General features: G+C 50.5%; 9 protein-coding genes and 2 non-coding genes across 11 annotated transcripts; 6 read left to right on the top strand and 5 right to left on the bottom strand.

Moving 5' to 3' along the window:
• Positions 1 to 1,083: 1,083 nt before the first annotated feature.
• On the bottom strand, positions 1,084 to 2,106 carry HO133_010879 (uncharacterized protein; the record flags this gene model as incomplete). The annotated part of the gene is made up of 1 exon (XM_037301728.1): positions 1,084 to 2,106. One exon carries the CDS (start codon positions 2,104 to 2,106, stop codon positions 1,084 to 1,086), a length of 1,023 nt encoding a protein of 340 aa, XP_037153362.1.
• On the top strand, positions 2,107 to 4,409 carry HO133_010878 (uncharacterized protein; the record flags this gene model as incomplete). Its single annotated transcript, XM_037301727.1, has 3 exons — positions 2,107 to 2,193; positions 2,596 to 3,321; positions 3,609 to 4,409. The coding sequence occupies 3 exons, from the start codon at positions 2,107 to 2,109 to the stop codon at positions 4,407 to 4,409; spliced, it is 1,614 nt and encodes a 537-aa protein (XP_037153361.1).
• Positions 4,410 to 4,913: 504 nt separating this feature from the next.
• Positions 4,914 to 7,105, bottom strand: HO133_010877 (uncharacterized protein; the record flags this gene model as incomplete). The annotated part of the gene is made up of 2 exons (XM_037301726.1): positions 4,914 to 7,034; positions 7,088 to 7,105. 2 exons carry the CDS (start codon positions 7,103 to 7,105, stop codon positions 4,914 to 4,916), a joined length of 2,139 nt encoding a protein of 712 aa, XP_037153360.1.
• A 930-nt stretch (positions 7,106 to 8,035) lies between these two features.
• On the bottom strand, positions 8,036 to 11,141 carry HO133_010876 (uncharacterized protein; the record flags this gene model as incomplete). Its single annotated transcript, XM_037301725.1, has 5 exons — positions 8,036 to 9,041; positions 9,091 to 9,309; positions 9,366 to 9,410; positions 9,624 to 10,652; positions 10,708 to 11,141. The coding sequence occupies 5 exons, from the start codon at positions 11,139 to 11,141 to the stop codon at positions 8,036 to 8,038; spliced, it is 2,733 nt and encodes a 910-aa protein (XP_037153359.1).
• Positions 11,142 to 11,606: 465 nt separating this feature from the next.
• HO133_010875 (uncharacterized protein) lies at positions 11,607 to 13,016 on the top strand (the record flags this gene model as incomplete). Its single annotated transcript, XM_037301724.1, has 1 exon — positions 11,607 to 13,016. One exon carries the CDS (start codon positions 11,607 to 11,609, stop codon positions 13,014 to 13,016), a length of 1,410 nt encoding a protein of 469 aa, XP_037153358.1.
• Positions 13,017 to 13,185: 169 nt separating this feature from the next.
• On the top strand, positions 13,186 to 13,257 carry HO133_010874. Its single transcript has one exon. It is a non-coding gene; the product is annotated as a tRNA-Ile (tRNA).
• Positions 13,258 to 13,275: 18 nt separating this feature from the next.
• Positions 13,276 to 13,346, top strand: HO133_010873. The gene has a single exon. It is a non-coding gene; the product is annotated as a tRNA-His (tRNA).
• Positions 13,347 to 16,700: 3,354 nt separating this feature from the next.
• On the bottom strand, positions 16,701 to 17,416 carry HO133_010872 (uncharacterized protein; the record flags this gene model as incomplete). The annotated part of the gene is made up of 2 exons (XM_037301723.1): positions 16,701 to 17,148; positions 17,229 to 17,416. The coding sequence occupies 2 exons, from the start codon at positions 17,414 to 17,416 to the stop codon at positions 16,701 to 16,703; spliced, it is 636 nt and encodes a 211-aa protein (XP_037153357.1).
• A 920-nt stretch (positions 17,417 to 18,336) lies between these two features.
• On the top strand, positions 18,337 to 20,254 carry HO133_010871 (uncharacterized protein; the record flags this gene model as incomplete). The annotated part of the gene is made up of 2 exons (XM_037301722.1): positions 18,337 to 19,930; positions 19,983 to 20,254. 2 exons carry the CDS (start codon positions 18,337 to 18,339, stop codon positions 20,252 to 20,254), a joined length of 1,866 nt encoding a protein of 621 aa, XP_037153356.1.
• Positions 20,255 to 20,558: 304 nt separating this feature from the next.
• HO133_010870 (uncharacterized protein) lies at positions 20,559 to 23,008 on the top strand (the record flags this gene model as incomplete). The annotated part of the gene is made up of 2 exons (XM_037301721.1): positions 20,559 to 20,593; positions 20,707 to 23,008. The coding sequence occupies 2 exons, from the start codon at positions 20,559 to 20,561 to the stop codon at positions 23,006 to 23,008; spliced, it is 2,337 nt and encodes a 778-aa protein (XP_037153355.1).
• A 989-nt stretch (positions 23,009 to 23,997) lies between these two features.
• On the bottom strand, positions 23,998 to 25,388 carry HO133_010869 (uncharacterized protein; the record flags this gene model as incomplete). The annotated part of the gene is made up of 2 exons (XM_037301720.1): positions 23,998 to 25,056; positions 25,368 to 25,388. 2 exons carry the CDS (start codon positions 25,386 to 25,388, stop codon positions 23,998 to 24,000), a joined length of 1,080 nt encoding a protein of 359 aa, XP_037153354.1.
• Between the last annotated feature and the right edge of the window lie 445 nt (positions 25,389 to 25,833).

Here is a 25,833-nt window from a genome sequence, read left to right as displayed (position 1 = left end):
GCGGCTCAGAAGCCTGAACCGAAACTAAGTTCACTGCCAACCATTTCAGCCATCGGCTGCGCCCAGATCTCATTGCTGTCAGAATATCAAGACGCTCGTCCCCCGTAACTATGGTAAGTATGAGGTACAACTTGAACGGAGTCAGCTTCTAGAGCCCCAAGTTCGAGGTCTCAATCTCTTAATCAGTAGTGCAAAGCTCATGCCTTTGCGCATGGCGATAGAAGACGCACATAACGGCTGCCCTGTGAGCAAGTGACTGATGCAAGGATTATTTTCGCTGCTACAATGGCCACGAAGCCGAAGATTCTCGCTTTCGCTACACACTTTGGGTGAAAGACTTCGTTCTCTAGTAACATCCACAAATTTGCCTAGATTCGTCGGTCAAATATCGTAGATAGCTAGGCCTAGAACATGGACTGTGTCTGATACGGCACATCTCATTTTCTTCTCATTTTCTTCGTGGTTTGCCGCGCTCCTGTCTTCCTAGAAACAAAAACATGTTCAACAACAGTCTCGCCAGATACTGAGCTATGGCCTGTCACACACGCTGTACAATCTATATTTCCACACTCGAGCTTTTTGTTTCGTGACTATAGAGCTGACTCATAGCTCAAGACAGAGCTCTATACAAGCGCTTGACGATCCATCCAATTCATGCCAACTTGATGCTTTCAGTCAGAGCGGTGGCTTGATTCAGACTCCACCAACATCAAAGAGGCCAGCCAGCGATTCTCACTAGATCCAAGCGGCTGCACGGGATGTAAGTAAGCGTTGGCTACTCGTCTAAAAGAAACCATGAGTGTTCTCTAGCTTATGTTTGCGTATTTTCTCGTTGTCGTTTCGTCGCCATTGCGGAAGGACCGAGCATGGGGGAAGAAGAGGTCCTGCCCCAACAGTTCTTTGCCTTTACTAAGCTTTCAAGACTTCCTGTCACGTAGAAACCAGCTCACATAGTTCCTCGAGATTGCCAGAAGCGTGTCAAGAGATGCATTGAGAGTGATTTTGTTGCCATCAACATATGAATAAATACAATGCGTTCGTTACGGCCAAAAAAGTCAGACTCATCCACATACCGCGCAAATTCTACCGAAAGTACAACTCGCCCGGCTTTGCTACATCAGCTTTCTCAAGGACGACTTCAGGTGAAGAAGAAGAAGAAGAAGAAGAAGACGTAGAGTTATTAGGTCCATTGTTCTCCAGAGTGGTAAGTATCTTCCTTTGGCCAAAGCTGATGGACTGCGCCATTTGCGGGAAGCAAAAGCCAGGGTGGAAGACCGTCAATGCAATAGCTGCGACAGAACACATCACGCTGTCCAGCGCGATGAATTCGGCCTGATCTTGCATGAGTGGATTGCCCCATCCACCCATCATCTCCGCAATCCTGTAGACACATCGGGTGAAAATGGTTGAGAAGGCGATGATCACTGCGCCGGCGAAGAGCTTGAAGCGTAGTGTCTGTAGTTGAGGGTTTACTAGTGTTCCTTCCTTCTCTGGGACTCCATTGCGTCGGGCGAGCTGTCGGCGGAAGAAGAAGAGTCCCGCCAGTGCGGCGAAGATTGCGAGCGTCACTACTTGCATGATAATGCCGGCGATTGCGATGTTGCTTCCAAGGCTCAGTTGATTGAAATTGCCAATGGCGCCAGCGGACAATCCTCCACCAACGGCCTGCAGACTGAGAGCAAAGCAATCACCGGCAATGAAGAGCCAAGTGTAGTACTTCGGTTTAAGATAGCTGTACTGCGGTCCGAATGCTTTGACGATATGCTTCAAAGTCAAGTAGATTCCCACGGCTAGCCAAGCTGGGCCCATGATCAGACAGCAGCCCTGCATGATGAACCCAATGTTGGCGAATGGATTATGGTGAAGAATGAGGCGCCCGACGTAGCCGACTGCTTCGACGAGACAGCCGCAGGAGAGAGCGAACGTGAATGTCCATGTTTTGTATTTGATGCCGAGATAGAGTTGGGGTGATGAGGAGGAGGATGATGAAGAGAGCGAGGAAGAAGGCGTTGGCGGGGAGGGAGGGAAGTAACCGTAGATCGAGTCTTGGACAAGACATCTCGTGGTGACGGCGTCACAGGTGTATACGTTGGCGTTTGAGGACATATGGACAAGGGAGAGGGGGAGCAGCAGATGTTGCAAAAGTGGAAGGGAGACAGTGGCGAGAGAGGCAGAGATTACGGAATATTGCAAGTAGTTGTCAATGTGAGAATGCAATAGACAGAGATGATGATACTGATTTCCATGGAAGGAATCCATCTTCTTATACGCAACGATAGGAAAGAGATGACGCACGTTGGTCGTGTTCAGTAGAAATTCTCAAGTATTACCTCTCTGGGAGCACTTTCCGCAGCCATAGCCCGACTTCAGCGGCTCGTTGCGCATAACACGAGTCCATGTCTGATACATCATACAAGGAAAAGATGTTCTTTCGACGCTAAACCCAAAGGGGTGGACTTTCCGTAGCGCCAACCTATTATTATGAGTGCCAACAAGTCGACATGAGGGACTTTGTCCTACCTTCTAACTAGTCTTCTACCATTGCATTCCGTCCAAGGTATGATGCAGATACAGATATCTGCTAGGCGCTGCTAGACAGCAGCGGCCAATCATGGCTTCTTCGGTGCGCTCCTTCGCAGAATCCTCTTGAACCATGCCGCATACAGGAAAGCCCAGTGGGGCTTGTCAGCAGTGCAAGCAGCGTCATGTAAAGGTCAAACGAATTCTGGACGCTTCTGTCTTCTGTCTCTCAAGTATGCCCTTGTTGATATTGATCAGTGCGATGAAGCAAGACCTGCTTGCGGCAAATGTGTCAAAGCCAAACGTGTCTGCTCCGGCTACTTGGAAGGACTGGATCTTGTCCTGCGCCATCAGAACGAAGCCGCAAAGGCTGGAGTCAACAGGCGAGTGCACAAAAACAAGAGCAGGTTCCAAACGCCCGAGGATTTCTTCAGGCCTCAGCCTTCTACCACCTTTGCCGTGCCCCATCCCCTCTACGAGCCGGAGGAAACAAACGCACAATGCTTTTTCGTCTCCACATTCGTTCTGTATGGACGAGACACCTCAGCTGACCGAGGATTTCTTGAGTTTCTACCGTTTCTGTTCAACAGTCTGCGCGTAGAATCTCCCCTGTCGCTGTGTATATCCGCGGCGTCTAATATCCTATTTGCTAAATGGGAGCGCAAAAATCGTATCGCCGAACGCTACGCATTTCTCTCTTACACAAAGGCTTTGGAAGCCACCAGAGTGGCTTTGCACGATCCAGTCGAGAGCATGACTGATGAGACTTTGATGGCAGTATGTCTACTTGGCTTCTACGAGGTACGCCCAATAGTCTGAATGAAAAGTTGGGGGCAGAGGCAGTCTTTGCTACTCCGCTGAATAAATTCAATGCGAGGCTATGCCACTGACCACACCAGGCTTCAACGAATGCCATGAACTCCAGAATTTCGCCTGCAACCCATTTCAACGGTGCCGCCGCACTAATCCAACGGCGAAAGAACATTCATCAAATGACGAAACTTTCCAAAAAGTTACTGATAGCAGTCAGAAATAACATTGTAAGCCTCTTGCAGATTGCGATGAATGCGTAAATTGACAGCTAGCAGGTTTTCCGAGCGATCCATTTCTCATATCCGATAGATACGGCTTCTGGAATATGGGAAGAAGATCTTGATGACATGCCTCGAAATCCTGCAACCTTATTGGACCTCATGTCAGTCGAGGTAGCAGGCCTCCTGGCTGATGCCGTTCACACACCTCCCAAGGTCATCGGCTCAGGCGACGATGGAGACGAATCATTGAATCGTACAGATGGGCTGCTGGAAAGAGCACAATCCATAGATGCTTGTCTTGCGTCCTGGCCCGAGACATTGCCCTTACACTGGCATCCTATTCGAGTCTTCAAGGACACCATACCGCAGGAAGTGATCGACGCTGGAATATACGAAGGAAGCTGTGAAATTTACCCGGACATTATGATCTGCAGCACATGGAACGACTGGCGAGTCGCTCGTCTCAGAATCCTTCATCTCATTGCCCAGCTTCGTCTCGTCAGTAGCCTCGATCGTGGTGAAACTGGTGCACGAATCATCACTGAGATAGAAAAGCTGGTGAATGGCATTTGCGCTAGCATACCATTCTGCCTCGGTAGTCGCACTGAGCCTGCGCCTTTTTACCAGGCTGATGTGGTTTATCCTGGACTCAAAGGGCGCTTGGATTCGAAGGAGCACGAAAAGACTGCCAGTGCATATGGAGGATGGTACTTATTCCGGCCTTTCAAGGAGTCATTGCAATTGGGACCATATATAAGCGAAAGCCAGCAGGAATGGCTGCATTTTCAACTTTTGCGCCTTGCAAAATTGTACGATATTGATCCGGCCTCGGGGTGGAAATATTACTCGCAATGAGGGGCCGCGCGAAGATCGCGAATCAACCACGACAAGCCTGCATACAAGAATTCCAGTATGAAAATTGCTCTTCAAAGCTAATGCTACAACTCTTGAACTTGAAGTTTGAGTGGACGTCTCATCGGTGTTGTACTACTCAGCTTCATTTCTCGCCTTCATTGCAAAGCAAAGATCCACCCCGAGCCGGCCCCCTTTTCTGGCAAAGGATATCCGAATCATAATGCAGCCATTGGGAAGAACCCCACCATAACCTCGCCGTGTTTCATTACCAAAGACCTCAGCGTTGGGTCAATTCAGGCTTTGCCTGCTAGAACTGAAGTTGAAAAACACGTCATACCCTTATGAACTAAGACACGCCCGAGAGCAGGTCGCTACATCCCTTCTCAAGTATTCTCTAAGTACACTACAGCGAGCTAGTCACAGGCACGCGGAGGAATGTTATGGCTCTGACCACTTTTCGCCCGGTTTGCCATCTTCAGCTTTGGAGGCGCCCTAGCCCTCCACTCAATCCAAGCGTTCTACTCTGTAACGCGAAGTACCTGGATGACCTGGGAGATCCGGCATTTCGGGATTCGCATCGGAAGTCCTAGCAGCGTCGACTGTGTCGGCAACTTCCACATTCGTGAAGGCTTCCAGTTTCTCGACTTTGGCCCTTATCACTTGGAAGACATCGTTAACTTCAATGACGGCCCTAGCAATCTTCGGCTTGTCGCTAGATTTCTTCATCGCTTGATCAGCAACTTGGATCTTCTTGAGAAATTCAGCGATTAACTTCCGGTCTACCAAATCGGAGTTTGCGTCAGTGGAAAAAGCACCGTCCTTCTCCCAGATAGCAACCTGCATCTGGAAGGTGTCGATCATCTGTCCGAGCACATTCAGATCAATCACTGCGGGTATTTCGTGAGCTCTCGAAGCTTCATTGTTGACAACGGTTCTGGCAAAGTTCACACTCGCGATAGCTTTCAGTTCCCCATAAGCTTTCTTCGTCGCATGAAAAGAGTCCGTCACCCTTTTGACAGCGTTGCTCGTCTCGAGGCCAGAGGATCCGGGAATCTTCTGTGCGGACAGAGCTCCATCCACATTTCTGGCAGCGTTGATGACGGTAGCATTGTCCTCAAACGCTTTGAAAGCGTCGGGCACTTTCTTGTGAACGAAGTCCTCCACGGTCTGGAAATCTGACGGCTCGGAAACTCCGTCAATGGGTAAAATACTCTGCCTTTTCCAACCATCAACCTTTTTCGTCAATTTGACAATCGCGTCTTTCATCCTCTCAAGATCAGGCAATCCAGATATTGCGTCAACGGCCATAGCACTCTCGTACTTTCTATTGGCCTTCCTTATCGCCTCAATCCAACGGTACATCTTCTGGACGTCCTCCATCATCGTCTCCCGATCTGCATAGTTCGCCAGATCTGGAAATCCGGGGTTCGCTGTAGGGGACATGGCATATTCGACCTTCCTAGCAGCGTCCTTGATCGCCTCCGGAAGCCAGTCAATGCTACCAACGTCCTTTTCAATATGGGCATATCTCGCATAACCGTCCTCGTCAACCTCTGGGTCTTCCAATTTGAACACGAAGGCGTCACCGAAGATCGGCTCGTGCATGGCCGCGAAAAGGGCATTGTCGTTCCGTGGGGATGTAACTTTCGGATATTCCCCTCTGCACACGAGCAGGAAATAAGGCATAGGCTGGCCGTCCTTCTCCAACCTGACGATTCTCTGCGCCGTCGTGGCGGCATCGTTGAGGAAGCCCCAGTACCGCTCAACATCGGGGAGGTTCTTGAAGAATAAGGTCTGCGGGTGGCGGAAGTAACTGACGGGGATCAGGGATACTTCGACCCGATGCATAGTGCTTCGCTTGGCATTCCTGTTCCAGGGTATGCGGGCGATGTAGACCTTTGGGCTCCCTAGGTACACTGGATTGGCGTTGGCTAGGATGGCCTTCCTGGGTCGAGGCTGCTGGGCAGATGTGACTTGCTGCTGTTGCTCGGACGATGATTTCTGAGGTTGTTTGCCTTTGACGGAGGGATGCTTCGATTGTTCGGGCGAGGCTTGTTGAGGCTGCTTGCTTTTAAAACTGGCTTGCACCGGTTGCTCGACTTGCTTGCCCTTCGGGTCGGCTTGAACAGGTTGCTGGGATCGAGGCTGCTCCGTTGGCTTCCCCTTAGTTTTTGCTTGTACCGGTTGCTCAACCTGCTTGCCCTTCGGGTCGGCTTGAACAGGTTGCTGGGCTCGAGGCTGCTCCGGTTGCTTTCCCTTGGTATTTACTTGTACCGGCTGCTCAACCTGCTTGCCCTTCGGGTCGGCTTGAACAGGTTGCTGAGGCCGAGGCTGCTCCGGTTGCTTGCCCTTCGGGTCGGCTTGAACAGGTTGCTGAGGCCGAGGCTGCTCCGGTTGCTTTCCCTTGGTATTTACTTGTACTGGCTGCTCGACCTGCTTGCCCTTAGCGTTCTCTTGCTCTTGCACCAGCTGCTTCGGAGAAGGTTCCCGGGCCCGCTTGCGCGTAGGGAGTGTTTGCACCGGCGGTTCTGGTGGAAGCTGTATCGGCCGCGTGCTCGCAGAGGTGCCTTGCGTCGACCGCTCCGTTTGGGACTGCTGGGACGGCGGCTGCTGGGATTTCTTGCCCTTGGGATCCCAACGTCAAAAATGTCAGGATGGGAAATACATACTTTACTCACCTGCTTAGATGAAGGCATGGTCACACGTTGCGGACCTAACCTGGATGGGACGGAAGCTGTTCCGAAAGCTTATGAGAAGTTGGAAAGGTTCCAAGCTTGAGTGCAGGAAGGAAATACGAAGAAAGAGTGCATGGAAAGAAGAAGGGAAAAAATAGATAGAAGTTTAGAACCGCTAACCTCAATACACACCCCTACTCACCCGAGCAAAATCTCAACGAAAACACAACATCGCCAATATCCGCCATTGGCCAAAACACCCATCGTTCATCTCTCGGGAACCAGTCTCCACACATTCTCGTCCCTTCTCTTCCCCATCCGCCCGCCGACTAAAACATCAACCGGCGACGTGGCGAACCCGGGGGACCGTGACGTTGTTCTTCTCCGACCAGCCTCCGACTCGCTCGAGCCTTTTCCCTTTCTCGTTCGCACGCACCCGGCCAAGGCAAGGCCGGGATAGGTAGATAGATAGATAGCACGCTCCAGAATGAATGGCTGGACCTAGGACGGACGGTCAGTCTACACGGGGCGAATCGTGCATCGATCCGGGAATGCGTGGAGGCGGTTGGTGGTGAGATGTAGTCGAGGTTCCTCGGGTCCGCCTTCGCGCCTGATTCCATCACCGGAGCTCAGCCTGCTACGTGCCGTCTTTTGATGGGATAACAGGGAGGGCGGACACAGGGAACATCTCGTCCCTCTGGAACACCCGAATCGGTGCTGAAAAAAGGGAGCCTCGTATCGTTTAGGCGAATGGCTTTTAAGCTCAAGACATGCGATAATCTCATGCGTCCGCAGACACGGACGTCACAAATCATTGGGAAAATGAGCTATTGTACACCCCTATCTATGCTCAACGACATGTGGGTGGGCGTATATGCAAACCATGCCTTTTGGATATCATTAAACGCTGACTGGTGGACTCGTTATTCCGAATTCTCAACCCGACCTTGTTCACTTCACAGCTTGACACCAACACCTGCCACTCCCTTCTCGCTCCACCTGGACCACTACGTCCATGTGCCTGCTCTTTAGATAGGCAATTGCTCTCTCCTTCACATCTTCCAAGTCCGCGCCCTTGCCAGCAATAACGTGAATGACTCCCAGAACTTTCCGATTCTCACCCTCTTCTAGCCAGAATTTGGGTACAGCGTAGCCGACGACACCTCTCAGACTACTCAAACCTGCCAAAGCCTCTCGTAAATCATACTCGGTATCATCCGGAATGGTCAACAGAAGGGTGCGGGCAGAAGACGTAACAAGAGGGATGGCGGAGGCGAAGATGAGGATAGCAATGAGGCAAGAAGCCAGAGGATCAAAGCCCGACCAGCCGTAGAAGTGGATAAGGATGGTGGATATGACTACGGCGACGGAGCCGAGAGTGTCGGCCATGACGTGCAAGAATATCCCGTGCATGTTTTCGTTGCCGTGATGATGGTGCCCATGACCATGGGAACCGTGGCTGTGAGCATGGGAGACCGGGTTAAGAGGTTTGGAAGGAGTTGATGGTACAGAGGGGTAGAGCGAGGGACTCGGGGTTGGCCCCGTGTGAAGATGATCATGTAGGTGGTCATGGCCATGAGCGCTGTGAGAAGGGTGTTCGTGTCTTGGAGGGGAGTGATCGTGATGGCAATGATCGTTATGGGTGTGGTCGTGATGTGAATGATCGTGATGAGCATGGTCGGGATGAGATTGATCGTGATGGGCATGGTCATGATGAGAATGATCATGGTGTGGATGGCCGTCTTCATGCTGGTGACCTTCATTGGAATGATCTGAATGGTCATGTCCGCCGTGCGAGTGCCCATGCCCATGATGTGCGTGGCCGAAGGCGGTCATGCCAATAATGTTCACTAGCAGGCCGAGGGTGCTGACAGTCAGTAGCTCTCCAAGATTATGAATTTGGTTGCCCCCAGCCAATCTCTCAAGTGCCTCGTAGACGATCTCGATGCTGATGAGCCTGATGCATGGTTAGCGTTGAGGACTAAACTGTCGGAAAGCTGACCCACATCAAGAAAATGCCATTAGCGAAGCCAGCAAGGGTATCCATCTTGCCATATCCATAAGGGAACCTGGTGCTAGGGGGCCATTTGCTCATCACTGCAGCGCATAGACCCACCACAAGTGCTAAGCAGTCGAAGAACATGTGGATACTATCGCTCAGTAGACCCAAGGATCCGGTCATTATTCCATAAAATGTTTGAACGATCATGAAAACGAAGTTCAGACTGCACTAATAGTCAGCAGCGGTACACTCAGAAGGAAGATTCCGGATCTGACTTACCACATAAAGTAGAATATCCGCCGAGAATCTTTTTCAGCAAGGATACTATGGAGCAACGGCCAATGGGGTATATGCCGAAACACAAACTCGGAGAATCTTGACATCTGGGCGTGCTCTGGAATGTTTAGCCTCGTTGGCTGATGGTGATGTTGATGGTGGTCTGCACGTGATGAAACAGAAAACGCCTTAGGGGTATCAAATTTCGTAGCCGCGAAGGAAATGCCAATGAAAAAGCACTGATAAGCTAACGAGCTCCACGCCTCACTGCACAGCATGTTTAAGACGAAGGAGGATAGAAGTGACCCAAGAACAGGGCCAAATTTCTTGTTGCTTCGTAGGCTTCTTGGGTCTACCGTTGTCAAAGCAAGAGCCGTTGCGAATGTAGAAAGCAAGGTCCAGGCTAGCTGGTGTTCGGACGCAGTGCCAGCGCTTGGCCCAAAGAAGACGAAAAATATGGCACTTGATATTCCCAGTACAATACCACTATAGAAAGTTAGGTTGACGTCTTCCGGAGAACATATCATCGGCGACATTGTAAGCACTTTGGAAGACCTGTCTTCCAGTTGTGGGGGTATTTCCCATGGTGTCGCAAGGACTGCTGAAGTTTTTGATTCCGATGCAGGAGCGGTGGAGGTAACCACAGAGACCCTAGGCCTAGAGGACAGAAAACAAGGTGGCAGAACGAAGACAGTTATACCAAGAGTGATGTAGCCCAGGAGAATCTCAACAGCCGCCGAAGAATTGGTGATTCCTGTGAGATCTGATAGGAGCTGTAGGAGAATTGACGCCAGGGTCCACCGTCGTTGCGTCAGCAGCCTACTCCAGCCTTTCGCCCGTGTGAGATCTGTAGTTCCCTCATCAACCGTCATGATATTCGATGCCAGCGCTGTGAGCATGACCAAAGAGACACGAGCGCCTCCAAGCTTTGATGTGGCATAGAATGGCAACCCCACGGTCAGGAACCTTGCGGCAATCCTACGAGCCATATGAATCCACTGAGTCTTTTGCACCTCTTCCGTCCCAGTCAGAGATTTCTTCCTCTTATCCAATCCCGTCGCTGACATTATTCCGAGCTTGCCTCTGAAACCAACAAGCACGAGCGTCAAGGATGTGAGAGTGCTTATCTCCAGCAAGACTGGGATCTTTGGGGCCTTGAAACTTGATAGAGGTAGGCCATCGAAAGAACCTCGCGGGGCGACGAGCGATGTGAAGGCTAGAGAAGCAAGGACATATGGTAGAGGCACGAGTATCGAATTGAGAAGCTCGCTGAGGGTCATCCATTTTGAGCTACTAAGTGTCAGCCAAGTCCAGGCAAAGGCCATGCATGGCTGGGTAGGTATACCTTGTTGCAACTTCTTCATCTATTTTCGGGAATTGCTGGCTGCTGGGAGGAGGAAAACCATATCCATTTCTTTCTAGGCGCAAGTGTGTTGGGAGCCCTACACTCTTCCGTCTCTCCATGCTCTTAGATCTAGCGATTGTAGGAGTGGAGAAGGAGGTGGGCGTAGGAAGCTGCAAGCTGTTTGGCCGCTGTTGGTTCGATATGTAGGATTGCTGATTCGAATCGTAGAAGACGTCTATTGACTTGTGTGGTTGATGTTGCATCTGAGGTTTGAGGAAGTTGGAGGAGATAGCTGCGCTGTTGGCGTGAAGTCCTCCGTTGGTCGATGTAGGCTGTAGAGGAAGTCTCTCCGTTGCAGACTTCCTGCCGTGCGAGTGGCTATGTCCATGCCCAGCATGGCCATTACTGGGGGGGAGGGCGTAGGTAGTTGCCATTGCAAAGCACCTTCCTTCGCGATATTCTCATTACTCTCTGGGTATCATTGCTAAAATTTAATTGTGAAGAATAGGAAGCCACGGTCGAGGAACAAGCAGATTCTGCTAGGGTCCGAATGATGTCGCTGCTAGTGACATTGATGTTTGCAGGATCACAATGGGTGACCGTTTAGGGGAAGGTTCAATCTCATTTCAGGGGCAACAATGTCGGGAAGCTAGGAAAATTGTCGGCCCGCAACCATTCACGATTGTACTTTACCCTGAAGTCTAAATTAGAGCCAAAGGCTATTTGGAGACCCTGAACCCCCCCCCGCCAAGGCCTACAAATCAGGCAATTAGGCAATCTAGTAATCTACTATTCTGGAACAGGACCATGCAAATGAACAGGGGCATTCATTTTTAAAATGCAGACAATTTCTGATCTCTGTTTCTGCTTCTGCTACTGTTCTTCAGAAATTGCCCCTCATGTTCGACTTGGAAAGCTGGCTTCTAGGGCTGGTGATAATCCTCGCCATTTCTTCCCTCGTCCTATTCAATCTGCCAACCCAATACGGTGGCATCATAGGCAAGGATCGTAGTGCCAACAGGATCCAAATCATAGTCCTGGGCGACATTGGCAGAAGTCCTCGAATGCAGTATCATGCATTGAGCATAGCCAAACATGGGGCACAGGTGGACCTCATTGGATATCGGGTGTCTGACATACATCCGGATATACTTGCAAATTCCAATGCAATCAGAGTACATGCCCTTCATCCTACTCCCGCTTGTCTCCAGACGAAAGACAGTCGACTCTTCTTGGTATATGGGCCGTTGAAAGTACTCTTTCAAATCTGGACTTTATGGCTTGCTCTCGGATACAGGACCAAACCCTCCAGATGGATGCTTGTTCAAAATCCTCCCTCGATACCCACCCTTATCGTCGCGTATGTCGTCTGCTTCCTTCGCCATACACGACTCGTAATCGATTGGCACAACTTCGGGTACTCCATCCTTGCCCTAAGACTTGGAAGCACGCATCCACTTGTCCAGATATCACGTCTGTACGAACAGCTTTTCGCTCGCTCTGCCGAAGCCCACTTCTGCGTGACTAATGCCATGGCACGAGTCCTAGAACGAGATTATGGCATCACAACGAAGATCTTACCTCTCCACGACCGTCCAGCATCCCACCTACAAGTCCTTACCGAAGCGCAGCGCTCTAGCTTCCTCGCCACCTTGCCGAATCTTCTCAGTCCAGATGATGACCAAAGGCTACAAGACTACCAGCGCCTCGTCTCCGAAATCAGAATGAGCAAATCGCGCCTCCTAGTCAGCTCAACATCCTGGACGCCTGACGAAGACTTCTCCGTCCTTCTCGAGGCACTGACCAATTACTCTGATTTGGCAATAACCACACATCCTCATCTCCCAGAGGTGTTGGTCGTAGTAACGGGCAACGGCCCGCAAAAAGATGCCTTCCTAACCCGCATACAGAGCTTGAAAGCAGAAGAGAAACTCGAGATGGTGACCATCGAAACTGCGTTTCTTAGCACTTCCGATTATGCTGAGCTACTTGGCTCAGCCGACCTGGGCGTGAGTTTGCACACGAGTAGCAGCGGTGTGGATTTACCGATGAAGGTGGTAGATATGTTTGGAACTGGGTTGCCAGTTGTGGGGTGGGGGGATTTCGAGGCGTGGCCAGAGCTCCTGCATGAAGGGGTGAATGGGAAGAGCTTCAGTGATGCAGAAGGCTTGCAGGAAGTGTTGATGCAACTGTTTGGTGGGGACGAGGAGTTGTTGAGACGATTGAAAAAGGGCGCTGTTGAGGAGGGGAAATTGAGATGGGATGAGGAGTGGGACCGAGTTGCTGGGACACTCTTCTTCCCCACTTGACCAATTAATAAAGGCCCTCGACCTTCACTGCTGAGTCGAAACAGCGGTCGAGATGAATTCGCAGATTGTCGTGGTGACTCATTTCCTTTCCCGCATGCGCCAAGCCTTCAGTTATGACTCAACATTCACGATATGGATCAGTCTAAGAGCCATATTATCATTCAAACAAGCTCGCATAGTCTAACGGTTAGGACGGGGTCCTGATAAGACCCAAACCCGAGTTCGACTCTCGGTGTGAGTATCCACAAATTCAAGACAAGCTGGCGTATTTTAATGGCAGAATACTCCCTTGTGGCGGGATTGATCTCGGTTCGATTCCGAGCGCCAGCATTCTCCCTTTTTTCCCCTTGTATTCCAAAACGAAGAGCTCTCGCAAATACAGATCTACTGGAGGCATAAACGAGAGGAGTTGCTTACAGAGAGCGATATATACATAAGCTACATCGAGTCATTTAAAGTCTACCCTTAGAACGTATGAAACGAAAAACATAAGTTACTACTACCCAGTACGCACATGCTCCCCTATCAAGTGAACACATCTCATACTGATCCCCACCCCTCCCAAACACACCTCCAACCCCCCTAACCCTATCCCCCATCCTCCGCCCCCTATACCTCAACCTGTGCGACAAAGTCTCATCATCCCCCCCACCACCAAGCACATCTTCAACTTCCAGAGGACCCGATTCCCCCATCCCGGTCCCCACTCCACGGACACCAGTTCTCAATCGAGAGGCGACCGCTCAACGACGCGCAGTCGAGCAGCCTCAGACTCTCTTTCTGTACAGCGGCTCGGACGGCGCTCGTGCCGAATGCGGCATCCATGGGCGTTTGATAGCGAGGAGGTTAGAGCCGCGAGGGCGGGTTGGAATGCTAGCACGAGGTATAACATCCAGATACGAGGGATCCGTTGTGATTCTGGTCGAGACAATGGCGTCGTTGATGTGGTAATCTACCTCGGATCATGCGGGACCAATACGATGCCGCGACCGCGGTCGTGAAGGTTGGGAAGAATGATCCGGACGTGTTGCGTTCTGTGGCGAAGGCGCCGAGGGATTCGGATGAGGTGGGCATGTAGTACCCGATGAAAGGAGGGCTGTTGCTGGTGATGGTTTTCTGGTCTATCTGGCAGTAAGCCTGGGCGGGCAATATCCACTGGCGAGCTTCGCGGTGTCTCTGGTGACGGTCCAGTTTGGCTTCGCAGGAGTCTCGGGGGGGTGTTGGACGCCAACGCCGGGTACTGAAATGTGTCCTGGATGTTTGGAGCGCTTTTCCCGCCAGTAATTATGCCTAGGAACACCAGGACTTGCGACCAGGGTTTTTGACGTTGAAGTTGTTGAGTAGGAGTCCAATGCTATTGTTGTTGTAAAGCTCAATGGTTTCAAAATCTATACTAGGATCGAATTCGATGTATTGGTTCCACCAAGATGAATCATCCCGAAAGCTTATCAGCGGGGTTGTTCACGTGCTTATGGTCGCGTGAACCTAGGCGCCGACAGTCTGAGATTCGCCTTCCGCTAACTTCGTCTGAATAGACGAGACGTAGTCGTGCATCGCTGACGAAGAGTTGAGATGTCAGCACTTCTTTTCGAGGCTACTATCCTTACAAAGTACTTCAGGCCTTATGGTGTCCACAGGGGATGCCGCTTGGGTCGACTACGGTTAGATGGAGACAGAAATGGTCGTGCTTACAGGACAGCTGTGGACTTTTCGAAAAGAAGCAGCATGTTTAAGCCATAAGCCTAAGGCAAGATGGAAGATGTGGAGGAATACTGTCATTCATAGAAGCTTCCAGGAAAGGCAGAGTAGCGTTGATCATTGGAGTAACACCATTGTAGCTCCTAATGTTCGCCACTCGTCCCGGTGCGGCCAGACCGTATTGTCCTTTTGTATCTTTCAAGGTAGAGTTGTGTGACCCCTCTATAACCCCTTGTAGGCGGTGCTGCTTGAAGACTTATATTCTTTCGGATTAAGATGGTATATATTGATCTCAGTCCCGTGGGCAGAGCGATCGTTGCTAAGAGAATGACCCTTTAAAGTCAACCGGTATGGGGAAGGACGACAGAGTCTCGCAGGATTATCGTAGTTTTGTATATATGCATGGCCGAAGCGAGCATCAGACAGTAAAATAACCTTTGGTGCAATGTCGTTCAGGTATAGATTCGTTATGCTTCAAAGGAAGCCAAGATCTGGAGCTGGGGAATCTTGCATTTGTGCAAGCAGATTTCGAACCTCCAGAGGTACTCAAGGAGGACGGTTATGACTCACTTGCCTCTTCAGTCTTGAATCTCCATACGACGATAAGCTGTGGAGAATTGGAGACAATTGCAGCAATGAGGCGTAATAGGACAACAATCACAGCCAGGAAATCTGTCTCGTCAAGATGTTTCTTCCCACGTGACTCTCCGTACGTCTCAATCGGGGGCTGCGGTGAATGGTCGCCCTCTGCTGGCGTATTATTGTCCGCTACAGGCACATCTGGCGAATTAGTATGATCTGATGAGCAACATGGGCTAGGGTTCACTAGATATTGCTCTACTTCATTCGACAAAGTAGCATGGTCAGTTAATGGAATTGGACTCGAGCCATAAATGTGTTCTGCAGGCTTTGCAGGACCAAGGTCAGAATCATAGGGTCGTTCAGTCATCGCAGTAACGCAAAAGATAGGGCTCTATAAGTAGGTATTAATACCCTATAAGAGCCCCCCCTGCGGATTTGGGACACATCAGCTGAGCGGCTCATGGAATCATCATACATTAATGATCCTTCAACGGAGCTAGTCGCTGTTTCGTCTTCGTGGCAGAGGATTATCGCACTCAACGGCGTCCAAGTCAGGTGTACCTTCATCTCATCGATTGCTCAAGCAGAGGTCAAGGCGGAAAGCCGTTGACATTACAGCACTTTGGTGAGAAATTTCTCGAAGCTGCAAATGAGTTCGTGGGGTGAGCTGTATTTGCCCTAGATTGTAGTGGTGATGTTGGTGCTGAGCAGGGGTCACTCGGGCCACGCTATCCAGTCGCGATGAGAATATTGGGATAACCGATCGGAACACCGCCACATGGCAACGGAGCGCCGTTGCAAATTTGCCAAACGTTCTTAGTTCAAGGCTGAGATCTTGTGGCGCAGAGCTTTGCATCAACGACTTGAACAGATCATTAAATTAGTTATGCAAATGCAGCCGCTAGCCAGTACCTGCGTACCGTGACTCTGCCATTGTCGTCTGGAGGACGGGCGAAAGATCTGTCGGAAAGAGCCATGCGGCAAGCTTCTGTCTTGCTAAGAATTTTCCTTAAAAGCGGAACCGCATCTGTTAAGCGGCCTCTAACTTATCTGGGCCTGGCTATTCGGAGTTGGCCACGGGCTACAGGCATGAATTTGGCGCTGAACATGGGCGGTTTCGTGGATGCTACCCAGCCGACGTGGTAACTCTCTATACGTACTGGAGCGATTCATGGTTTTATGCTTAGCTCACCAAAGAGCATGGCAGGGTGCTGAGCGATGCCCGGCATTCATAGCTCCAACGAATCATGGCATACCACGTGATGCTGGCTGATCCAGATACTTCTTACTACCATTAAGTTTGGCGTCTTCACCTAGGCATTCACAGCTGGCCTGCAACCAATGTGATTGTTCGTCACTTTGACCAAGCCGTAGGGCGAGACTACTCGAGTCACAGCCCCCTTCCTAGCCATTGATACTTCCGTGCCCAACCTGATGGTCCCCATCCCAGACCGTAAAACTCCCAGTCCCAAACGTATTGTCATTGCTCGACATCCAACCAATCAACGCCTGTATCGTCGAATGCAGTACCCCATACGTGGTCTGGTAGTCATTTTCACTCCAAACGGTCATGCTGACCCCATTGCGGCCTAAGGGCCCATACCACCCATCATTTGGTATCAGGCCGGTATTGCCGTTGTTGATGATCGTTTGGACGGCGTTGAGGCAGGCGCTGAGGAAGGATGAGACCGCAGCGTTAGCGGCGTTAAAGGAGATGACGACGACAAAGGTATTGGTCTGAGCTTGACAATAGGTTGTACCGTCGTCATTCTTGCGTGTCTGGAGAATGTGAGGAGATTTATTGAGAGGTTCAAATTGTTTTCGACGCTTCATACGGGTTTGGGAGGCTCCCCTGATTGACGGAAGGTTAGCCTTTCAATGCATTTGAGGGAAGGATTGAATTGGCAATGATGGGAGGGTGGGTTGACTCACGACCCAGCGCGGACTCCTGGCAGATTGTCGCAAAAGAGGTGATGACCAAGATTGGGGCAGGCGATCCCCCATGAGTCCCATGAATTGACGCACCCAATGATGTCGCTGTTGTCTGGGATCGGAGAGGCCAGGACTAGAGCTGTCAGAGATGCAAATTTAGCCAATCTCGTAATCATGGCAGCGCACATATCGTAGATATCTCTGTGGTAAGTACAGAGGGTTTCTGCTTCCGATAATAGTACGTCTTTTGACCTAAACCTGAAGGTCCATTCTTGGGGGCACAGCGCGCCAATATCGCTTTCGAGAACCCCTTCACATTGCCAACGGCACGGAACGCCCGAATCAGCAGGTCTCAGGCGCAACTCTAATGGCGCGAGAAGTACTGCAAGACGCAGGGCAAGACATAGTAGCAATTGCTAGACGAATCTTAGATGCTAGCGCAGATTGTTCTTGCATCCGCCACAAGCCAGAGATATTGAGATCCCTTGCGGCACGCATGACAGGACGGCACGGGTAAATGCATAGTCACCATTTGGTGTTAGAAGAACTCATTGAAGAAGCTCAGGGATTGGCGCGGTTACTTGGCACTATACGCGCCGTAAGCGACGTGGCGGAGCTAGCTTTGAATGAGACACGGAAATCCCGAAAAAGCTCCAGTGCTTGCAGCGGCGCTTCAGTGACAACCGGAACTGGATTCCCGCTGTCCATTGGTTACTTTGATCAAGCGAGGTGAGCTGCAACAAAACTTCTGAGTGATCGTCAAAGCCTGAGGAGGTGCTATGTGCACGCTCTGTAATCTCATGGAAAGAAGGTTTTGACGGATTGACGACTTGGTAACCGGATAGCCTGCCAAATATGTTCGTAGAGTCCGAAGAATTCGTTGGATTCACATCATCTTGAGTTCAAGCAAGCTGGAAAACTTGAATCATTTTATGACCCAGGTCCAGGGAGGACTCAACACTTGAGGGTACAGCGCCCATCAAACAGCGGCCTACAAGGGTCATAGCTCGTAAAGGGAGCCAAAATCGTTCTCCAACTATGCAGTTCCTTTACTTAAAGTCAAAGCTCACATGCCTCTGAAACCTAGTACTCTAGAAAATTTACCACCATGCTTCCCCTAGCCCACATCCCCGTGCGGCCTTCATCGCAAGACTGCCTAGCTTGGTCTCCAGATGGTGAGCTCGCAATTGCCGCCGGCGAGGAAGTTTACCTTCTCATTCCCCAAAATGGGAGTCCCGAACCTTGGACACATTTGCGCATCACCGTCAGCAACTTCACCAGTACTGAATGGCCTTGGCAAGAGCAGGCCAGCTTCAAAGATATGTCCATTGGCGAGGAGCAAGCCAGAGCCACCGTCACCGCTCTCGCATGGTCGCCTCCCGGTCTAGCAAAACACAGACGCTCCGTCCTTGCAGTCCTGACTTCGAACTTGATCTTATCCTTCTGGGCCTCTGACTCCAATCCTACTGATCTGGATAGCTGGAAGAGGGTTTCGATCATCAATAAAGCTCTTTTCTCGGGGAATCGTCTCCAGCAAAGGATCCGCAGCATGGCATGGGCTCCGACGAATCCTCAGCACGTTGACCGCCGGACACCTCTTTCACAGAACAAGTGGGGAATACCTCTTATTGCTATCGCAGACGACAGCAACGGGCTCTACATCCTCATGGTCTCAAGCCCTTTCAGAGGACAGTCCCGCGCATGGACCGTTGAAGTACTCCACCGCCACAATACTCCAATGTCCAATTCATCGAATGAGCGGCCATCTCTGTTCAGCTTTGCCATGAACACGAATCACTTCATTGACCGCATTGAATTTGGCACGTGGGATGGCGATATCCCTGTCGTGTACCGCACTTCTGGGATCCTTCACCATGCAAGCGTATCTGTCTACCAGGACCCTCATTCTCGCGTACGACCTGATGACGTTACGGACCATGAATCTCTCACTGTGAGCCTAAGCGAAGCTCGTACCGGAGGTGCCAAAACGTTCTCGCAAGCTATAGTCACACCTCTCATCAAAGCTCGAATGGCAACAGAAAAGGAGAAATTTGGGCTAGACAATAATATCGGTAGCCATGTAATGGTGAGGACATGGGGTTTGGCTTCATTCAATAACCTGGTTGCGGCTTGCATTACTCTTCATCCAGCAAAGATGGTCGAGTATACCGCGCCGTTCGAGGGAACTTCTACAATTCTATTCGACGCCGGCAACGATAACGGCAACGCAAAGAGCGTGTTTGCTTGGCAAAGCCTTACCGCAGTAGACGTAGTAAAGACGCAACAATCTATCCTGGACACAAATTTTGACCAAATTCTGCAAAGACCTCTAGCTTTGAACAATATCGATCTCAGAATTGTGTACACTGCACTTTGTGGTAGTTTGCTATTAAGCGACGACAAACGACTTCAGCGACTTCAAGCCGCAGTGGATGTCTTGGATCTAATTGAGTCCCGTGCGACCATCGTTCTACTGGCAGAACGCCGCGCTCTCTTGGCCATGGAGAATGCACATCAGCTCCCTGACCAGGAGCTCAAAAATATTATCAGGCAGATGACCAAAGAGAGAGGAGAAGCCGAGTCAAGCTCACGCGCTCCAGAGAAAGCCCTCCTTGATCTCTGCCCCTTCTGTCCAGATGGCCAACGGACCATACCCTTCGATAGCTTCACAAAGGCATATTGCCTACAAAAACATCATTTTGGTAGGCTTGTTCCCCTCCTCTTTTACTTAAATATACCTTACAAGACATGCAGCAAGGTGCGCTCTTACGCTTCTACCGCTGCTTGAGCCAGGATTTACCAAGCGTTGTATCAACTGCAAACGTGAATTCTTCGATGAACGGTCTCATCCTGGAATACATATGGAATCATCCCAACGGCTGAGTCATATCAACCTTAGCGACAGCAATGCCGGATACATTGGCGCTGCGCAAGAAAATAGTGGAAATGTCAAGCAGTCTCTCGCCTCTGTGCTTTTTGACAAGTTCGATACTTGCCCTTACTGCGGTGGCAAATTCTGCGGTTGAGTAGTGATTGTAGGGATCTCAAATCCCATTTCAAATGCAGCGCAGCCAACATGCCGTCAAAACCCAAATAGTGTGGGACATTTCAGGGGTAGCCTTCCGATCAGCATTCCACGCTTAGGTGTTTGTTTGTCTCACTTTTGTTTGTTCCAATTTTGACTTACCCAAAGCGTCAAACTCATTTCCACCAGAGCAACGCAGTACCTGACTTTCACGGCGCTGCTGTCTTTGTTCATCGAGTAATCTCTTCATGCCATTATAACTACTCCATTGAAGCTTGCGCCCGCAAGTCTGCGACGCTGACGACATGGCCGGACTCGGCTACGTGCAGACGCATCCGGGGTACATACAAGGAACAGCCAAGGATCCGAAGATTGCTTTGTCCGCTGTCATGACCAACCTCAAATCTTGTAATGCATCCTCACTTTGCTGGTCAACCTCTGTGCGCTCTTCAGAGCATCGGTTACTCCAACTGCAATGGCAATGGAGCCAGGAGAGGACAACATCCCTGGCGAACACTACCGGCCCCTTGCCTCCCCGAAAGCTCCCATCACAGACGATCAGAACCGACCGGTTTCGATTCTCTCGTTGTCTGCCCATTCTGCTAAAGTGGTCGCCGCTCCGCCCAGCCCAACAAGAAGCGTCAATACCGAGATTTACGAGGACAATGCCAATCGTACCATCGATCGCTTTGACGAACCATCCTCGGAAGAAGAAGAAAATCATCAAGAGCTTGATCGCTTCGGAACAAAATCTCTTCGTTCCAAGCGTTCCAAAAAGGAACGGTCTGCGCAAAGCCCAAGCCATGGATTCCGCCAATCCTCTGGTTTGAGCATCAGTCAGCCCATCGCCGTAGCCTCAAGCACCGGTTTTGCAATGTCGACGCCAGAGTTAGGGTCAACAATGGGCGTACAACTGCATCATAACCCGTATCCAAGTGACGTCAGCATCCAAAGCAGCGGCGAAAGCCACCGCTTCTCAACACTAGAAGTTGACGACAGTGTCTCCCGAAGGGGTACGTGGATTGGGATGAGAAACGTTGGACAGGCTATATCTACGGATTTGCCAAGTCCAGCTGAACAAGCTACTGAAAGCGACCGCCACCCAAGCATCTCGCCACTTCCGAGTAGAGAATCTACCATCCGGCGCTCCTTTGGTCGGAGCCTGCTAACAAGACCGCCTGTTCGGAGCACAAACCCTACATCTGAGGAGTCTACTCCTCCCCGAGAGGTCGGTGGATTTCGCCTACCTTTTTTACATGGCATGCCGAAATCCCTGAGGCCAAGCGGGTATGATAAAAGCTCCCTAACCCCTAGCGAGGAGAAAGAGGTCAAGGACGCAGTACAGCCGCCGGGATCCTTCTTCTACGATGGATCGAGCGATGGTGAGCCTGACGAAGAAGATTCGCATATCGACGATGCTCAGCAAGCAATTGTTGGGACACCAGTGATGGTCAAGCACGGCTCGAGGAAAAAGGTCGGATTGAAAGAGATGCTACATACTGCGCCGCTCGCATGGAATAATCCAGGGCCGTCGAGAGGGAAGGCGATGATAATGATTGGGGAGAGTTTGGAACTCGATAGGAAGCCAATATCGAGAGATGGTGCTTTCCCAATTAGGACACCGAGCAAGAGGGAAGGGGTCATAGGAATGCCACAACAGGAGCAAGAAGACACAACGAGTCAACACCAGGAAGATCAAGCGGGATTGGGCATTTTCCGCACCATGAACCCTTTTGCACATGACGTGCTTAGATCGAATCCCGTCAGCCCAAAACATGATCCGGCTGCGGCGTCACCGCAGCCAAAGAAAAGTGTCTCTTTCCCACCGCAGCCTCTACAATTAGACATCAGGCCTGAACACAGGTTTTTGAGGCAAGACGTCGTCAGCACACCATATCCTCCAGGTTTCAAAGGAGGAGGAGCGTCACTATACAATGCATCTGAGCATGGTACGATGCCGACAGCTGATGAAGCGCCGAAATCACTTCTTACACTGGTCCTGTACAGCCACGGCGATTCCATCTCAAAAGTCAAGAAGATTGTCATTCCGACAACTCCAGAAATAGCACTAGTTGACAACAGCGATGAGAAAAAGCCGCCCATCAAAGCCACAATGCGCCGGGACTTTGACGATGAGAAGTTGTTCAAGCTCATCCGCTCGGAGTATAATAGCATGCGAGGCTCTCTCCGCCGACTGGCCAGTGCGAGGACAGTGCGAAGCATGAATCTTCTGGCGTACTGCTCCACGTCCGAACTCGTGTCCAAACAAGGGAAGCCAATGCATTTTCGACATCAAGACAGTGACGAGCATCTAGCCGAAGCGCGTATGCTGGAAATATTCAAGAAGCCCAAGTTGGGCAAGCGACATCACGAGTGGGCCGAATGGGTAACTACCCTCCCCGAAAACTCCAACATCGAGCCCGTGAACAACGAGCGCATCGCACTAGAGCTTGTGGAAGGCTGGTCGTCGCGCAAATTCCTCGCCGCTGTCGTTGCTGTGCTCGTCTGTAGCTTGACGATTACTCTGCTCTGGACCTTTCTGGGAGCTGGAGGAGACACTCTGGGGTTTGAGAGTTCGAATGTCACTCTTCCAGGAGGGTTAATGGGGAATAATGCGGCAACTGTTCAGAGTCCGGTTGGATACAAGGGAGCCGGGGGCAGAGTGGAGACTGGTGTTGCGTTGGGAATACTGGTGTTGATGTTTGGCTGGACCAGCATCGGGGCGTGGATTCTGTTGAATTGGCTTGTGATGTGATGGTCAGCTTGGCTTCTATTGTGGTCGCTTTCTTCATCATGCTTTATCTTAGTCCGACATTACCGCTATCACGTGACAAGAAAGAGGCCAAATCCCACGATCAACACCATTTATGAGGGTACCAGTCCGTGCGAGCGGTTCTTGTGTGGGGAATAACCCCGTATATCTAAGTTTATTCAAGCTTCAAGGAGCAGATAATCGACGCTATTCTACGGGCGAGTCGAGCATCAGGGTACTTACTGTGGCTTTCACGTATGACGTTTTCCCTGGGAAATCGCCCATCCGACGCCAGCGAAAGGGCGGTATTTAGCTACTGTGCAGGCGAAATTGGCTCGCGAATATGCTTTCCCGGCTGATACTTTGAGAAAGCAGCTTGCCTCAAAGCAAAGCACGTCGTATGATGGGTTGCTGGTTAGCAGGCCAGGAGCTTGAGGTTCTGAGGAGGAGGACGGAAAAAGATTCACAAGTAAACAGCGATCACTGCGTTCTTGATCAGAGCAAAAAACTGAAGATTTTATAAGAGGTGAGACTTAGAAAATAGATCGACGGACTGCGGGCAGCTGTCACGTAACTTCTGCAGCATGGTTGGACGCGTCTCTTATAAGACAAAGTATCTCAACAACCTCAAACTTGGCCAAGGATTCATGTTGGGGATGACCATTTCAGCAGGTCTTATGCACTGAGACAAAGAACTCTTGTACCTGAGCTCTACTGCATCACACTTTGGTTTTCTGTCACTACTGGCCTCCAGTATTCTTTATCGGAAAGTTTTTCACCGGCTCCCTCATGGAATGATATTAGCGGATTGACGGAGTGTGCTGACCATCGAACCCCTGAAGCCTCTTATCGACGAGAGACTTAAGAGAAAAGCTTGCGAGTTTATGCAAGCGCTTTCTAGAGCCCTGTAATTACCAGTATGAACTTTGTTCGAGACGAGCTACAGAGTGACAGCGTCTTGGACGTGGCGAGGAAAGTTGGTCAAACCGGCATCAAGACCACAACTCAAAGCGCAGCGTCTGGAGCCAGCGGGCTTCGGAATAATAAGGACTCAACATGTCGCGCAAGAATAATCCCCAATCATCGTCCCATCTTCCAACGGCATAGAGAGCGGTCCCATATTCCCAGTAACTTGGATACCAGCCTGCCTTCTCCCAGTCGATAATAGTCACCTTGAATTCTTCTTCAACAGGGCGCTTCGCAGTCCAAAGGCCATCTCTTGGTGGAGCATCCCGAATTCTGTTGGGTTGGTGCTGACAGTCATTCCACAAGCCGACTTTTGGAGGGACAGCTTGAACAATGAAATTTTTGCGCTGAAAGTCGGCGTGGGTGAATGTTGGCGCGTGTCCACAAAGTATATGAGGCAGAGCCTGGCGGTAGAAATCGGCAACATAATTTGTTCGGCCATAAACCTCAAATGTGTACTTTTGCGCCATAGCTTCATTAACGGCATCTTCATTTTCGAATGGCCCATTTATGGAGGATTTTTTTTGGCTGGTCCAGAAGATATCATCAAGCAATGGACGCTTGCCAAGGCTTCCAAAGTAGCCCGGAGATGGAAGCTGCCGTAACTCATCAAAGCATAATTTGAGCTTCGTAGCAATAGCCCTCTTCTGTGATTCGGTAAGAGAAGGCCATTTGTAAGCTAGCGTGTGACCCTCGATGTTCTCCATGACGATATAGTTCTTCTTTGTGTTTGTTTCCGTGTAGAGAGCGTAGACCTTGGGAATTGGTATAGTGGTAGTGCTACGGACAAAGAGCATGTTCTCTCCTTCGAGGATGGTAATACCAAGGCCATATTTTACCACGAAATGCGTGCCAACTCTGACAACTCGCCGGCCTCCAGTAACGGCGATCACATCCTTTGATGCTTCGATTTCTGCATTCGTGGGCAGGGCGCTTGGGACATCGGCTGCTATGAATGGCAACGCAATGGATAGTTCCATGGAACTCAACAAGCTCTGAGCATGAACAGACTCTGAATGCGGCAGGATAACATTTGGTGGAGCTCTTGCAGACTTGATGAAAGAAAAAGTCGCGGTCGCGTCTTTCTGGCGGGATCTCGGATAAACCTCGGTGAATCAAGACAGGCACTTGGCAACGAGGCACACCAAGATCCTTGAATACGAGTAAGGGCTGGAGCATGAGGCAAAGCCAGCCGGCAAGAAAGTTGGGGAAGGCTGAAGCAAAATATCGCCCTTATAGGCATCAGCCCCGACACGTAAGCAAAAGAGGAGATTGAACCATGGCAGATTCACGCAAACCCGATTCGAGCCCGCTGTCTTATCAAATCGGAGAAACTGTATGCGCAATGAAATGGTCGTGCATCTATACGTTGAGCGCTCTCGCGATTTCTTCTGACTACTGAAGGATTCTCCGCCATCCTGAGTTGACCGTGGAGATTGGTGCGCTATAGATCAGCCGGATCTTAGCTCTTTGGTCAGGTCGGTTGACATGCTGTCGTTATTCACGATCAGATTGTGGTCGGTTAATTGTTACGATCCGGGCGTCCTCACTTAGAACATGAACGAGGGTCGGGTATAAAAGTCTCTGCCGACTCTCCGGCGCTAGGCAGTGAGAAAGTCGGCAGAGACTTTTGTACCCGACCCTCGGAAAGACAGAAACTGGGAGGTTGCGAGACGACTTTAGGAGAATCATCATTTCCGACGTAGTCATGTGATCTCCAACGACATCATAATATCGATCTTACGTTTCACTTGTGGCAGTCTATCAATACTCTCTCTTAATGACCTCGAGTTCAAAGCATACGCTCAACACCCGTCATCACACCACCGAGTAAATCAATTGATGATATCGAAAGGTGTACC

The sequence above is a fragment of the Letharia lupina genome (assembly GCF_014066315.1).
Source record: "Letharia lupina isolate WasteWater1 chromosome Unknown contig_9, whole genome shotgun sequence".
NCBI classification, from domain to species: domain Eukaryota; kingdom Fungi; phylum Ascomycota; class Lecanoromycetes; order Lecanorales; family Parmeliaceae; genus Letharia; species Letharia lupina.
The sequence above is the reverse complement of the archived record's forward strand: the minus strand, read 5'-3'. Positions and strand labels throughout refer to the sequence as shown.